We start from the raw sequence: 16,596 nt of genomic DNA, 5'->3' as shown, positions 1-16,596 counted from the left end.
GTTGGCCTGCAGCTGTCTCGAGCAGTCTTTCTTCTGGTGCCTCACTTTAAGCCCATTTAACATTGCTCCACAGCAGTCAGCAGTGGCGTGGATCAACGGTTCCCTCCCTATTCTCAGCTCAACATCAGCCATTGGCTGGGAGGGCAGGGACTGTGTTATATATCTATATATGCTGACTATAAGAAATCAAGGTAATCTGGTAAACAACAATGTAGTAAAGATACCGACTGAGAAATTTCTAGGAAATGAGTTCATAGCCTCAACCAGTGCTTGAGAAGTAATTAATAAGTGGAAACCTTGTATTTCTCCCCATGAAGGAAGGGAATATTTGCCTGAGAAAGCAGTAAATTGTTTGATTTCCCCGAGTAATATACCAATGTCAAAGATCATCACAGGTGACAGTCGCGGACTCGAATATTTTCTTATTGCTTTTTTCTTAGGTACTAGTTATCTAGTGCAGGGGAGCCTCTGGTAGCTGGTGATTTCAGGAAGGGTTAGGATTAAGTCCAATTTAAGTTTCTGGTTCGTAGTAACTCCCTGGGCGTTGATGAACCTAAACTAAGCTGGGACCAGTTTTTAATGGCAAGGTTGAATGCTTATAGTAGAGGGGTTTAGTATCACAAGAACATATGGAATATAAGGGATGAGCTGAAAGAATTGGGGGGGGCAACTTCAATTTGGAGAGTATTATTATTTGCCTTTGAAAGGGGATGACATTTATACAGGGTCTTGTAAAGCATTGATCGCATTGAGCCTGAAGAGGCTGATTCTCAACCTGTAGACACGCAGAGCAGGATTACCCATGAAGTCCTGAGATCTGAATGTAGGATTTGCTTCCATCTCTTTCTTACTCCCTTACTACTTTGCCAGATCATTTAAGACATTGTGCCTCAAAGCTTAATGCACCTTGCTGGGCACTTACCACTATTTTGAATGACTGGCAGGTTGGTGCAGCTACTAGGCCAATAAGCTGGTCGCTTAGAGCAGCCAAATATGAGTAGGATAGCAGGAAAACAGAATTCATTTAATGAGAATCCAGAAATGAAAGCTTTTGGAAACTCGGGTTTCAGAAATCAGCCACTGACATCTCCCCTTCTGACCTTCAGACCCAAAAGACTGGCTTTAAAAGATAAATCGAAACTGTCAAATTTCTCAACAAGTAGAAACTGCTGATTCTGTACTTGAGAGAGCATCATAACTTACCCATGGGTTTTAAAAATAATTGGAACTGTCAGATCATCCCTGCTGCCAGCAAATGTTAGGTCTTTCTACAACAAAACCGTTAACTGTTGCTGAAAATGGAAATTCACACCAGATCAGTTGTTGGAGGGAAGCCGGCAATACTGAGCTGTTCCTCCAATTACACACTCACTCTCTTCCACACTGGTTCCTCCAGCTCCTCCAATGACCGACTGTGTCTCAGCCAAAGTCAGGAAGCTGAATAAGAAGATGAGAAGTCAGGAGGTGGGCTGAAACCCATAGCAAGATTGAAGTGGGAGAGGCTGGGACTCTGTCTCAGGTTGGTGGTAAAAAGTCTGCATCAACTTGGGCTACTTGAGAGTATAAAATGGGATGGGAGTGGGGCAGGAGATTTGGCATTAGGTAATGATCCTCATTTTTTTGATCCTCAATAATGGGTTGAATGGCCTCCAACATCGTAAATTTCATGTGATTTTGTGATATGCGTGAAACTGTGCTTCCAAAGTGGAGCCTTCGATTTCATTTCTCTTCTCTTTCTTTTTGGAGACTTTTTTTAGCATTTGATACTACTGAATGGCTTGCTGGGCCATTTCAGTGGGCAGTTCAGAGTCAACAACTTTGCTGTGAATCTGAAATTGCATGTAAGTCAGACCAAATAAAGATGGCAACTTTCCTTCCCTAATGGACATTAGAGAACCAATTAGATTTTACAACAATCAGTAATGGTTTCATAGTCATCATTAGATTTTTAATTCCATTTTTTTTTTTTACAAACATTGGCTGCCCCAAAACATGACCTCTGTCTGTAACAATACCAATCCACTCGACATATACCGTAGACTTCCCTTCAAATAAATAGGAAGTGGAATATTTGGCTGATCATGTCTGAGGTTATTGAATTTTTTTTTGGTAATGTTCAAGGACAGGTCGTCTTTCTAGAATGCAGATTTGAAAAGAACAATCTCCAACCAGTGAAAAGCTAGAATAGCTGATGGTGTGAAGAATTTTGAGGTCCTGGTACATGATCACTAAAATGTTGTGAACAGGTACAGCCAATAATCCTCATGGCTAATGGAATGCTGCCTTTATATCTAGTGGGATGGAATATATGAAGGAAGAAGGCATGCTTTATCTTTACAAAACCCTACTTAGGCCTTGTGTGGAGAACTGTGATCAGTTCTGGGCTCTTCACTGTTGGTTTTGGAGGATGTGTGGTGTCAGATTTACCACAATGTGACCTGGACTCTGGGGTCAAACTACCAGCAGTCCTTGGGTTGCGAATGAGCTCTGTCTGACTTGCATACAAAATGCAGGACAACATAAAGGAGCTGTTTGCATGTACAGGAAATATTCGTATGTCAGGTCTTTAAGTTTACACCCCTGTATGAGAGAGTATTTGTAAGTTGCTTTCATAAATTGGGGACCTCTGTATAACACAAAAATAAGACTAAGTATTGACCCCAATAAAACAAGTGGACTAAGTAAGGTCTTTCAGTAGGAAATCTCAATCACTGCTCCCACCTCTAGTTACTGCTTGCTTTATTCTTTGTTATTGCTGTTTTTCGTCTGCATGTGATAACCAGTTAGTATTTGGTCATGATGGTTAAGAAAATGAAAATTAGAAGGGAGCAAATTGAAATGTTGAAATGGGTTTGGAAATGCAGACGTTTTATTATCCATGTTTGTCGCAGTTGCTCATTTAAATCCGGCATCTAGACATCTGTGAAGCATATATCACTCTGTTTCACTTTAGAATATTTGAGCAGGACTTCTGACTGGCCCTGTGAAATTTAACTTCAGGGTTTGAGGTGCTATAATTAGACCCCTAGTTGAAATAATTCACAGGACTTTCTGGCTAGTGCGCCTGTGGCCTGACGCTACTTCACTGATTACTGAGAAGGGTCAGTAAGTGAATTTTTACAACTTTTAATTGCCCTTGTGCCCCTTTAGCACTGAGCAGGTGAGACTCAGATTAAAACAAGATTCTGCCCATAAGGTTGTCTGCATGTCATAGCACAAACCACTTAGAAAATACACTGTCATCATTAAGGACGTTTTCAGGTTTTTGTTTTGCATTTTGCCTAGGCATACTGCGATGAGTATATAGACGCTTGGAAAAGCGCAGAACTTGATGTCTTAATTTGCCCAGCATTAGGTCCAGCCCTCACTGTCGGATATGCTGGAAAAGTGACAGGTATGTAATAACCCCTTTTTCAGAATACTTTTATTGTGAGGAAATTCCAGTAAGGACAAGGAGACAGAGGGTGGTGGTGATGGAGGGTTGTTTTGTGAACTGGAGGTCTGTGACCAGTGATGTTCTGCAAGGATCGGTGCTGGGATCATAGTTTTTTTTTGTCATTTTTATATAAATGGTTTGGATGTGAATATAAAATGAATGGGTCGTAGATTTGCAGATGATACCAAAATTGAAGATGTAGTGGACAGTGAAGAAGGTTATCTCTGAGGACAAAGGGACTTGATCAGATGGGTCGAGGAGTGGCAGATGTTTAATTTAGATAAATGATTTAGGTAGGACAAAAGAGGGGAGGACTTATGGTTAATAATAGGGACCTGGGGAGTGTTGCCAAACAAAGATACCATGGGGTGCAGGTTCATTGTTCTTTGAAGATGGAGTCACAAGTAGATAGGGTAATGAAGAATACATTTGGTGTGCTTTCCTTTATTGGTCAGTGCATTGAGTATAGCAGTTGGGATGTCATGCTGCAGTTGTGCAGGACATTGGTTAGGTCTTTTAGAATACGGCGTTCTGTTCTGGTCGATAGGAAGGATGTTGTGAAACTTGAAAGGGTGCATAAGAAATTTCCAAGGACGTTGCCAGGATTGGAGGATATGAGTATAGGGAGAGGCTGAATAGGTTGGGGCTATTTTCCCTGGAGTGTCGGAGGCTGAACCGTATAGAGGTTTATCAAATCATAAGGGGCATGGATGAGGTGAGCAGCCAAGGTCTCTTGCGTAGGATAGGGGAGTCCAAAACTAGAGGGCATAGGTTTAAGGTGAGAGGGGAAAGATTTAAAAAGGACCCAAAGGACAACTTTTTTCATGCCAAGGGTGGTACGTGTATGGAATGAGCTGCCAGAGGAAGTGGTGGAGGCTGGTACAATTGCAACATATAAAAAGCATCTGGATGGGTATATGAATAGGAAGAGTTTAGAGGGATATAGGCCAAATGGTAATCAGCACATATTTCCAATGCACCCCATGTCAGATGCATTTTTATAATGTCCAAAAATCAGTCAAATTTTTAGGCTATGTGATAGTGTTGCAGTTGTGCTTTGCTGATCGCTGACTAGTCACTAATACATTCCACGAATGAATAAGAAAATTGGGGGTAGCATTGATTAGACTAGATTCCCTACAGCGTGGAATCAGGCGCTTTGGCCGAACAAGTCCACCCCCAACCCCCGAAGTGTAACCCACCCCCCACCATGCACCTAACACTATAGACAATTTAGCATGGTCAATTCACCTGACCTGCACATCTTTGGAATGTAGGAGGAAACTGGAGCATCCGGAGGAAACCCACACAGACACTGGGAGAATGTGCAAACTCCACACAGATGGTCACCCACAAGACTGGAATCGAACCCGAGACCCTGGCGCTTTGAGGCAGCAGTGTTAACTACTGAGCCTCCATGCCACCCTTATCCATTGCTATGGATACTTAAGTAGTTAGCTAATGGGAAACAGAGAGTAGAGATAAGTAGATCCTTTTTAGGTTGGCAAGTGGTAATAAGTGGAGTAACATAGGGCGCAGTGCTGAAATCTCAACTATTTACAATGTATGTCAATGATTTGGATGAAGGGACCAAGTGTGTTGTTACTGCATTTATAGATAACACGAATGTAGTGAGGAGTGTAGATTGTGAAGAAGTCATAATGTGTCTGGTAGATTAATTGGATAAAAAAAAATTGGCAGATCAACTATAATGTGGGAAATGTGAACCTGTCCATTTTGGCAGTATAGTATTGTAGACATCTTCAGTACAGAGGTGTTTGGTTGTATTGATACATGAATTACAAAGTTAGGCTTGCAGATATGGCAAGTGCTTAGGAAGGCATACAGAATGTTGGCATTTATTACAAGGGGAATTAATTTAATTGCTCCAGTTATATTGTGGTGAGACCACATCTGGAGGACCTTGTACAGGTATGGTCTCCTTACTTCAGGAAATTGCATTAGAAGCAGTTCAGAGAAAGTTTACTTAACCCTTTTATTTCAAGAATTAGTTATGAACAAATGTTGTTAGGTTGAGTGTGTATTCATTGCTGTTCAAAAGAATAAGGAGTGATCTACCTTTAAATATTTAAGATCCTGAGGGGACTTTGATGCTATGAGATTAACCAGTACTAGGTGACACAAATTTAAAAATAAGGGGTGTCTCATTTAAGAATGCCCCCTTGGGTGCTCGTCTGTAGAATTCTCTTTTCTATAGAGCAATAGAGATTGCGTCATTGAATATTTCTAAGTTTAAGTTAGGTTTTTAATTGATAAGGGAAATCAAAGGGTATAAATGGGAAAGTAGACTTGAGCTCACAATTGGAACAACCATGATATTAACAAATGGCAGAGCAAACTTGAGGAGCCTGGTCATGTTTGAAGGTGAAAACTAATTGCTAAGTGTTTATGGTGAAGGCAGCTAATTTGCTCCAAAATCAAACTCGTGTTCACGTATACAGCCGCCATCATTTAGAGGTCTGGTGAGGACAATAACTCATACAAAGTACTTGGAAGTCTGTTGGTCCTTCTGGGTACTTAATAGAAACATAGAATCCCTACAGTGTGGAAACAGGCCCTTCGCCCCAGCAATCCACACAGACCCTCTGAAGAGTAACCCACCCAGACCCATTCCCTTATTACTCCACATTTTGTCTCTGACTAATGCAACTAACCTACACATCTCTGAACACTACGGGCAATTTAGCGTGGCCAATTCACCTAACCTGCACGTCTTTGGATTGTGGGAGGAAACCTGAGCATCTGAAGGAAACCCACACAGACACAGGAAGAATGTGCAAGCTCAGCCGAGGATCGCAGGTCCCTGGCACTATGAGGCAGCAGTGCTAACCACTGTGCTGCCCTTGAAGTGAAGTGAACCTTTTTCCATTCAGCTTTGGAGCAGATGCACTGTAAAATTGAACTGCCTGGAGTCAGCATGTTTTTGCACATGCATGTTGAACAACAACATTTGGAATTCTACATGAAGGCAAAAATAAATATACAGTTGAGTCATGTATGCACAGCCTGATGTAATTCTCATTTTTTTTGTTAGTTTACATAATATTCAGCATGTACTCAAATGTGACTTGCTTTGCAAAAGCAACAAGGAGATACTTGTGGTGAAATAAAATAACTGCATTGATCTTGACAAATTATTTATACAGGGCCAACTAAAAGAATTATCTCTGGTGCTTTGAATTTCCTTTTCCAAGTGCAATCGCTGTTGTTTAGGCATCTAAAGCAACCATCATTCATACAAAGTAATGTTACATAACTATAGATTAACCAGTTAATCTATTGTTGGTAGTGTTGGTTGAGTGAAATATCATTAGCGGAGGGACTTGGAGAATTTGTTCATTTTCTTTGATTATTTCATTGGGATCTGTGGCATTCAACTGAATCACTGGGACAGGAATATTACGCTTGTTTCTGAGATTAAAGGTTGATTAAAGGCTGATATTAAAGGTTGACGGAGTTCAGGTAGTAATATGCACATCTTCCATGGGCAAACTGACATTTCTTTATGAACTAAAATGCACAGTAATCAGTCAGGTAGTATTTTGGGATAAACAATGAAGTCATTATGGTGCCGATGATTTCATTCAACTAAGTACAAATTTCCCTCGTGTTTGAAGTGTTTTCTGACAGATGCACAAATGACACTCTTACAGACTATTATTATATATAAACAGTGAGTCAGATTTATTAAGATTAGCAATTTTGGAGGCATGCAAAACCAGTATATTTATAGAACACAGAACATTACAGTGCAGTACACGCCCTTCGGCCCTCGATGTTGTGCAAACTGTCATACCAATCTGAAGCCCATCTAACCTACACTATTCCATGTACGTCCATATGCTTGTCCAATGACGACTTAAATGTACACAAATCTACTACCGTTGCAGGCAAAGCATTCCATACCCTTACTACTCTCTGAGTAAAGAAACTATTTCTATCACCCCTCAATTTAAAGCTATGCCCCCTCGTGCTCACCATCACCATACTTGGAAAAAGGCTCTCCATGTCCACCCTATCTAACCCTCTGATTATCTTGTTTGTCTCTATTAAGTCACTTCTCAACCTCCTTCTCTCTATCAAAAACAGCCTCAAGTCCCTCAGCCTTTCCTCGTAAGACCTTCCCTCCATACCAGGCAACATCCTAGTAAATCTCCGCTGCACCCTTTCCAAAGCTTCCACATCCTTCTTGTAATGCAGTGACCAGAACTGTATACAATACTCCAAATGCAGCCACACCAGAGTTTTGTACAGCTGCAGCATAACCTCATGGTTCCGGAACTCGATCCCTCTATTAATAAAAGCTAAAATACTGTATGCCTTCTTAACAACCCTGTCAACCTGGGTGACAACTTTCAAGGATCTGTGTACCTGGACACCGAGATCTCTCTGCTCACCTACACTACCAAGAATCTTACCATGAGCCCAGTACTTTGCATTCCGGTTACTCCGACCAAAGTGAATCACCTCACACTTGTCCGCATTAAACTCCATTTGCCACCTCTCAGCCCAGCTTTGCAGTTTATCTTTGTCTCTCTGTAACCTACAACATCCTTTGTCACTGTCCACAACTCCACCGATCTTAGTGTCGTCTGCAGATTTACTAACCCACCCTTCTATGCCCTCATCCAGATCGTTTATAAAAATGACGAACAGCAGTGGACCCAACACCGACCCTTGCGGTACACCACTGGTAACTGGACTCCAGGATGAACATTTCCCATCAACCACCACCCTCTGTTGTCTTTCAGCAAGCCAATTACTGATCCAAACTGCTATATCTCCCACAATCCCATTCCTCCGCATTTTGTACAATAGCCTATTGTGGGGAACCTTATCGAACACCTTGCTGAAATCCATATACACCACATCAACCGGTTTACTCTCAACTACCTGTTTGGTCACCACCTCAAAGAACTCAATAAGTTTTGTGAGGCACGACCTACCCTTCACAAAGCCGTGCTGACTATCCCTAATCAAATTATTCTTTTCTAGATGATTATAAATCCTATTTCATAACCTTTTCCAACACTTTACCAACAACTGAAGTAAGGCTCACAGGATTGTTTCTACTCCCCTTCTTGAACAGGGGAACCACGTTTGCTATCCTCCTGCCTTCTGTAGATAATGACGATTTAAAGATCAATGCTAAAGGCTCGGCAATCTCCTCCCTGGCTTCCCAATGTCTCCTCCTGGCTCTTCTGAGCTCTCTCTTGAGGTCTTTCCTGGCTACCTTGTAACCCTCAAGCACCCCAACTGAGCCTTCACATCTCATCCTAACATAAGCCTTCTTCTCCCTCTTGACCAGAGATTCCACTTCCTTTGTAAACCACGGCTCCCGCACTCTACAGCTTCCTCCCTGCCAAACAGGTACATACTTATCTAGGACACACAGTAGCTTTTCCTTTAATAAGCTTCACATTTCTAATGTACCTATCCCCTGCAGTTTCCTTCCTCATCCTATGCTTCCTAAATCTTGCCTAATCGCATCGTAATTGCCTTTCCCCCCGCTGTAACTCTTGCCCAGTGGTATACACCTATCCCTTTCTATCACTAAAGTAAATGATAGAATTGTGATCACTATCACCAAAGTGCTCACCTACTTTCAAGTCTAACACCTGGTCAGGCTCATTACTCAGTACCAAATCTAATGTGGCTTCACCCCTTCTTGCCTGTCTACATACTGTCAGGAAGCTCTCCTGCACACACTGGACAAAAACTGATCCATCTATAGTACTCGTACTATAGTGTTCCAGTCAATAGTTGGAAAGTTGAAGTCCCTCATGACAACTACCCTGTCTCTCTCACTCCTATCGAGAATCATCTTTGCTATCCTTTCCTCTACATCTCTGGAACTATTCGGAGACCTATAGAAAACTCCCAACAGGGTGACCTCTCCTTTCTGTTTCTAACTTCAGCCCATACTACCTCAGTTGACGAGTCCTCAAACATCCTTTCTGCAACTGTAATACCGTCCTTGACCAAAAATGCCACACCTCCCCCTCTTTTACCATCTTCTCTGTTCTTAATGAAACATCTAAATCCTGGAAACTCCAACAACCATGTCTCCGAAATGGCCACAACATCGAAGTCCCAGGTACCATCCCATGCTGCAAGTTCACCCACCTTATTCCGGATGCTCCTGGTGTTGAAGTAGACACACTTCAAACCAACTTCTTGCTTGCTAGTGCCATCTTGCGTCCCTGAAACTTGATTTTGGACCTCCCTACTCTCAACCTTTTCTATACTTGAACTACAATTTTGGTTCCCATCCCCCTGCTGGATTAGTTTAAACCCACCCCAATAGCCTTAGCGAATTTCCCTCCCAGGATATTGGTACCCCTCTGGTTCAGATGAAGACCATCCTGCTTGTAGAGGTCCCAGAAAGAGCCCCAATTATCCAAGAATCCAAAACACTCCCTCGTACACCATCCCTGTAGCCACCTGTTCAACTCCTCTCTCTCCCTATTCCTTGCCTCACTAGCATGTGGCAAGGGCAACAAACCAGAGGCAACAACTCTGTTCGTCCTAGCTCTAAGCTTCCATCTTAGCTCCCTGAATTTCTGCCTTAAATCCCCATCTCTCTTCCTACCTATGTCGTTGGTGCCTGTGTGGACCACGACTTGGGGCTGCTCCCCCTCCCCCTTAAGAATCCCAAAAACATGATCAGAGACCTCACGAACCCTGGTACCTGGGAGACAACACACCAACCGTGAGTCTCTCTCACTAGATTATAGAACTAAATAAAAGTGGTGATGATGTTTCAGAACATCATTAGGTTCTCTATATTCTCACCATCACCACATACTTCTCCCTGCTGTCAGTAATGTCATTCTGCCTGTGCTGTTGTCTTGAGCTGAACTATATCATTTGCAGCTCTGGCAAATCGTTTGAGCAGAGCTTGTTTAAAAACCAAAACTTTCTTCCTTTATGAAAGATGTTTAACAGCCACAGCATTACTTCATCAGCATGATTTTAAATATGTTCGCACCAGGATATCTTCACTGTTTCTTCCCTTCACCTCTGAACCAAACTGACTTTGCGTTCCAGGTGAATGTAGTCTCCATTTCAACCCCTCAATCTCTCTCACTCTCTCACTCGTTCATTGTCCTGTTAAACTCCCATAATCTCTCCATCCATATAACTCCCTAAGTCATTCATGGGCATCCCTTTTGACCTTGCCACCTCCTAATTTTAACCATTCCAAACACCATGTAACATTCACTTGAAGATAATTGAAAACATTGGCGATAACACTCTTGTGTTTTCTTTTCTATACAGCTACAGCTTCCTACAAGATTATTTTTAACCTATTAAATTTCCCAGCTGGTGTTGTGCCAGTTAGTACAGTAACAGAGCAGGATGAAGAGGATTTGAAGAGCTATGTTGGCTACTGTAATGATCTTTGGGACAGAACTTTCAAAAAGGTGAGTGGACCTGATTAGGGAAAAGAAACAGCTTTAAATCAAAAATCTCTGCAATGGAACATTCATCACTGTCCAAAAAATGTGCACAGACTGTATATAATAATCCATGCTTACAAATCTCAAAACAAAGTAGTATCCAACATTTGCTCTCAATAGTGAATGTGCTAAGAATTGCGCTGGCAATCAATGTAAGATTGTTAATCGGGTTTGCAGTATGGCACATTCTGGAAGCTACGTTTATTGATCGACAGAGGCCTATTCATTGAACACAGAGAGAACGTGTATACACATTGTTCCTGTTTCAAACACAGTAAGTAAAGTGACAGCTATTCTCTGGTTTGTTCCTCAAGGTAATGCCTTGAGCAGGGTCAAACTACATGGTTTAAATTTAAACAAAGCTTAGCAGTTAACTATTAGTCATCATCCCACTGGAGTAAAGACTTTTTCTGTGATGGTGGATAAAAATGAAACGATACTGCTTTAAACGGAGGAAAGTGTATAGACGTTGTTTGCTGTTTTTAAAAACAAGTTTCTAGAACAAATTATTACTTGTATAACAATGTTGCTTTATTTGAACAGTGAGGAATAATTCCAGACAAATTGGCACTGTGTCTGTCTGTCTGTCTCTGGCAATTTTACTGAGAGTCTTTTGATTGGCTTTGCAATTGGGAACAGTTATGAGTTCAGGAGCACTCAGCATGGTAACAACCACTTGATTCGTTCCTGGGCAGGTGGCTGTGGCCTTATGTGGACAATACAGCAGAAATAAACAACTTGTGAAGAGAGAGCATCGGTCTCTCTATCTCTCCGTCTCCCTCCCTGCCTCTGTGTCTCATCTGACTTGAGAAGTAAAGAAACTTCCTATGCTTAGCTACACTCCCTCATATTTCTCTGTAAGCAGTTCACTCTGTTAATCCACTATTAAAAGTAAAAAGTGAAAAATCATCTTCAGGGTACTGAAAGGGCAAATCCACAACCAGTGAATGAAACTCAGTGTATCTACAATCTTTGTATTGTCAATAATAAATCCGTATTGAATCAAAAGGACTGAAATAAAACAACTGATAGTCTATAAACCAGACTGGTGCCAGAATTGTACTGATGATTTTATTCCCTTCCCACTCATTATATTTGTGCCTTTTATTTCCTTGTGTTTTTGTGTCTGAGAATTTTAAGAAAGAGGTAGAATTTAAGTTACAGATTAGAAATTTAAACTTGTTGCCATTGTATAAAAATGGTGTTTGATTACAATGAGTAATATTTTCTTGTTGATAGAAAACCTTGATGTGCAAGTTCTTTTTAACATGATTTAAATGCTTAAGTAGAATTGGGCAGTTTGGTCAATTAAGTTAAGTCAAATTCTCCCCATGTCTGCGTGGGTTTCCTCTGGGTACTCCGGTTTTCTCCCACAGTGTAAAGTTATGCAGGTCAGGTGAATTGGCCATGCTAAATTGCCCATAGTGTTAGGTGCATTAGCCAGGGCGATTGGGTCTGGGTGGGTTACTCTTCAGAGGGTCAGTGTAGAGTTGTTGGGCTGAAGGGCCTGTTCCCATACTGTAAATAATCTAACCTAATAAAAAAAAACCTTACATAAGTACTTCAGGGTAATAGAACAGATTGCAGAATCCAGTATTACAGTGACCAAGAAGGTGCAGTCAAAAATCCACTCTAATATGAGAGGTCCGATCATAAGTCTGATTATAGCTGGGAAGGTGTTCTTATATCTGTTGGTACGTGTTTTCAAACTTTTTTATCTTCTACCCAACGGAAGAGAGTACAACTGGTGTGGGAGGGGTCTTTGTGTTGGCTGCTTTCCTGAGACAGAGGCATGAGTCATTAAATTGAGTTTTTATCAGTTCTCTTGAGTGGACATATGAGGCTTTAATTCAATGAAAAGCGGGGAGTTAAATAAACTGGCAAGTTGGGACTATTTTCCTGGGAGAAGTCAGCATTGAGAGGAGATAGAGGTTTTCAAAAAATTAAGTAGTATGGACAGAGTAGATAGGGAAGAATGTTCCCACTTATAGAACGATCAAGAACAGGCAGGCACAGATTTAAAGAAATTGGCAAGGAATGAGGAGAAACCTTTTCACATCTGGGATTCTATTGTTACTTCAAATGAGGGGACATAGAAAACAGAGGAGCTTACTCTGTGCATTGCCAGTACAACTTGCCAAGACCAAAGTACACTTCTGCTTTGGTGTGCCTTGAGTATGTCTGAGTTTCTTAACAATCGCAACATTGATATGCAATCTGAAATGTCCTGGAATTTTCTATAGATGTAAGTTAGATGAATTGGCACCATTGGCAGGAATACCCTTTTCACCCCTGACCAGAGTTCCTCATTGATAAAATATCTTTAGTTACAATTTTGGTCTGGGGGTCCCCAGAAAGACTGACTTGCATTAAATTGGTAGTCTCAAATGCAAGTTTTATATTAGATTAGATTACTTACAGTGTGGAAACAGGCCCTTCAGCCCAACACGTCCACGCCGACCTGCTGAATCGTAACCCACCCAAACCCATTCCCCTACATTTACCCCTTCACCTAACACTAGGGGCAATATAGCATAGCCAATTCACCTAACCTGCACATTTTTGGATTGTGGGAGGAAACCGGAGCACCCAGAGGAAACCCACCCAGACACGGGGACAACGTGCAAACTCCACACAGAGTCACCTGAGGCTGGAATTGAACCCGGGTCTCTGGCGCTGTGAGGCAGCAGTGCTAACCACTGTGCCACCGTGCCGTACTGCCTGGGAAATTTAAGTGATTGTCTGGGAAAGGTGGGTTTGGGAGGAGATAATTTTCTCTTCAGTGATATGGGTAGATCCCTTCTAACAAAAAAGGAACCAGATGTTGCACTGCTCATCTGAAATAAGTGAGAACAGAGATTGCATACTGGACATTGGAATGTTTAATGAGAGATTGTATATGAAAATTGTTTAATTTATACTGTCTTTGAATGAGAGTGAATAAAGCGGCTGAATCAATAATTTTGCTCTTTATTACAACAAGGGTAGAGGAAGAGTATTTTGTAACTAACCATACTTAAAAAGCCCTAAACAAATATGAGAGGGGGAGGCAAATGATATATAATTGATGTTCACATTTTCCTTTCACCTTTATAAACTAGCACAGTTTTGAGAATTGAATGGCTTTCTATCCTAACTAATGCATTAGCAGTGTAATCAATGTAAGATGATGACTCTCTCTGCAATGTGCTATCATTTATGTGCACATGATCTGTTTTCTTTCCTGTGTTTCAGGGTGTATCAGGAGCTGTTGGTCTTCCATTAGCTGTGCAATGTGTAGCTCTACCTTGGCAGGATGAACTCTGCCTGCGTTTGATGAGAGAGGTGGAAAGAGTTACTCAAAAGAAGAAGGTTGTTTAACTAGATCAGCTGCTGGAGCAAGCTTTCAAATCCAGCTGCTTCCAGTTGAACCATCATGCACCTGCTGCTCCATTTGATGGGGACAAAGCAATAATTTTTGGAATTAGCTGCATAATGTGGCACTTTATCTACTTATCTATGGATTTAATATTTTAAATCAAATGGTTATGTGTTTAATAGTTTTAAGTTAAGGTTCAAAATCACCTTTCACTGTCAACCACATTGGTATATTAAAATGATGAGAAATGTATTGTATTTTGGTATCTCCATAAGTTTTTTGTTGCAATAAAATGCATAAGTGGGCGGCACGGTGACACAGTGGTTAGCACTGCTACTTCATAGCGCCAGAGATCCGGGTTCAATTCCCACCTCAGGCGATTGTGTGGAGTTTGCACATTTTCCCCGTGTATGCGTGGGTTTCCTTCCACAGTCCAAAAATGTGCAGGTTAGGTGAATTGGCCGTGCTAAATTGCCCGTAGTGTTAGGTGAAGGGGTAAATGTAGGGGAATGGAGCTGGGTGGGTTGCGCTTCGGTGGGTCGGTGTGGGTCGGTTGGGCTGAAGGGCCTGTTTCCACACTGTAAGTAATCTAATCTAATCTCTCAAAATATTGTAATCAAGAATATCACAAACTAAATAAATTGGTACTTAGTTCCACAACATTAAAATTCGGCTTCAGTTTCTATTTTTTTGGTTAAAAATCACACAACACCAGTTTATAGAAAACAGGTTTAATTGGAAGCACACTAGCTTTCGGAGCGCCATCACCTGTCACAATCACCTGATGAAGGAGGGATGCTCCAAAAGCTAGTGCTTCTAATTAAACCTGTTGGACTATAACCTGGTGTTGTGTGATTTTTAACTTTGTGCACCCCAGTCCAACACCGGCATCTTCAAATCATGACTTTATTTTGGCGTTTTGTTCGGTTGACAAAGGTCAGTTACAATACTCAATGATTGATGTGATTTAGAAATTTTTCACTGAAACAGTTGGACACTTAAATTGCTTGTCGCTTCAATGTATAAAAATGAGTAAAATAGCTTAAGCTGATTATAAACTGTTAAATTATTGAGGCCTAACCTTAATTCTCAAATACGGATGGTTGGAGTTATGTTGAAGAAAAGCTCGAGCATGAACTGAATTAGCAGGATTCTGGAATGAGCAGAAATACTATAAAGGCAGGTGTTCCATCTGTTCCTGGGAAGTCTGGTTTAGTCCTCAATGCTGGCTTTAGATGAGGAAAGACAGGAGGACGCTTTAGTTGAGAATAAATGCTGGTAAGTACTGTTTGGGCTATATGGAAACATAGGAAATAGGAGCATGAGGTAGGCCATTTGGCCCTTCAAGCCTGCCCTGCCATCCATTATGTTCATGGTTAATCATCCAACTCAGTGGTCCGTTCACACTCTCTTCTCCTATATCCTTTAATTTCTTTAGCCCCATGTGATCTATCCAAATCCTTGAAATCATATGATGTTTTGGCCTTGATTGCTTCCTGTGATAGCAAATTCCACAGGCACACCACTCTCTGGGTGAAGAAATGTTTCCTCCTCTCAGTGTGAATGGTTTACACTGTGACCTCTGGTTCTGGATTCCCTTGCCATCAAGGACATCCTCTTGTAGTGACCCTGTCTACCCTTATTTGAATTTTATAGGTTTCTATGAGATCCCCCACCTCCGTTCTCCTGAACTCCAGCAAATATAACTCTAACCAATTCACCATCTCTTCATATGTGACTCCTGCCATCCCAGATATCAATCTGGTAAAAGTTTGCTGCACTCCCTCTATAGCAAGAACATCCTGCTGTAGATACGAAGACTAAAACTGCCCAGACAATCCCAGGTGTAGTCTCACCAAGGCCCTTTATAATTGTAGCAAGACATTATGGCTCCTGTACTTGAATCCTCTCACAATGAAAGCTGATATACAATTTACCTTCATTATCACCTGCTGAATATTGCTGTGTCATCGGTTCAATATTAAACAGCCTGTCTTCGTTTTGCCAGATAGTCTTCTTAACACCAGGTAGCCAAGTCTCCCAGGCTTGTTTGAACCCTGACTGTGCCCCTCATGAAAAGCACCTAGAAGAATCTTTGATGCCATTTTTCAAGAACTAGCTTCATCGGCAAAGGTCTTTGAGATATCTGCATGTGTTTGGTGAGCTTTGCCTTTGGGTGCCAGAATGCAGATGACAGCTACCTCATCACTCCACACATTATGAGTTCTTGAAGGCAAAAATAATACTAATTAGCCAAATGTGTTCTCCTTCTAAAGTAAACCTCTACAGAGAGAAATCCATCTTTTACAGCTCTATGT

The 16,596-nt window shown here is 41.4% G+C and overlaps 1 protein-coding gene across 3 annotated transcripts in view; it reads left to right on the top strand.

Moving 5' to 3' along the window:
* The window catches only part of LOC122554251 (vitamin D3 hydroxylase-associated protein), a 62,382-nt gene extending 47,734 nt beyond the window's left edge, over positions 1-14,648 (top strand). For 2 of the 3 annotated variants that reach the window (XM_043698983.1, XM_043698982.1), the window contains 3 exons: positions 3,286-3,394; positions 10,739-10,884; positions 14,155-14,648. In XM_043698983.1, coding sequence (XP_043554918.1) covers positions 3,286-3,394; positions 10,739-10,884; positions 14,155-14,280 — 381 coding nt within the window. In that variant the 3' untranslated portion in view covers positions 14,281-14,648. Of the gene's footprint in view, positions 1-3,285; positions 3,395-4,713; positions 6,051-10,738; positions 10,885-14,154 lie in introns of those variants that run through there. The other variant, XM_043698984.1, reaches the window with a different exon arrangement.
* The last annotated feature ends 1,948 nt before the right edge of the window (positions 14,649-16,596 follow it).

The sequence above is a fragment of the Chiloscyllium plagiosum genome, chromosome 11, assembly GCF_004010195.1.
Source record: "Chiloscyllium plagiosum isolate BGI_BamShark_2017 chromosome 11, ASM401019v2, whole genome shotgun sequence".
NCBI classification, from domain to species: Eukaryota; Metazoa; Chordata; class Chondrichthyes; order Orectolobiformes; family Hemiscylliidae; genus Chiloscyllium; species Chiloscyllium plagiosum.
This window is presented reverse-complemented; position numbering and strand designations above follow the sequence as displayed.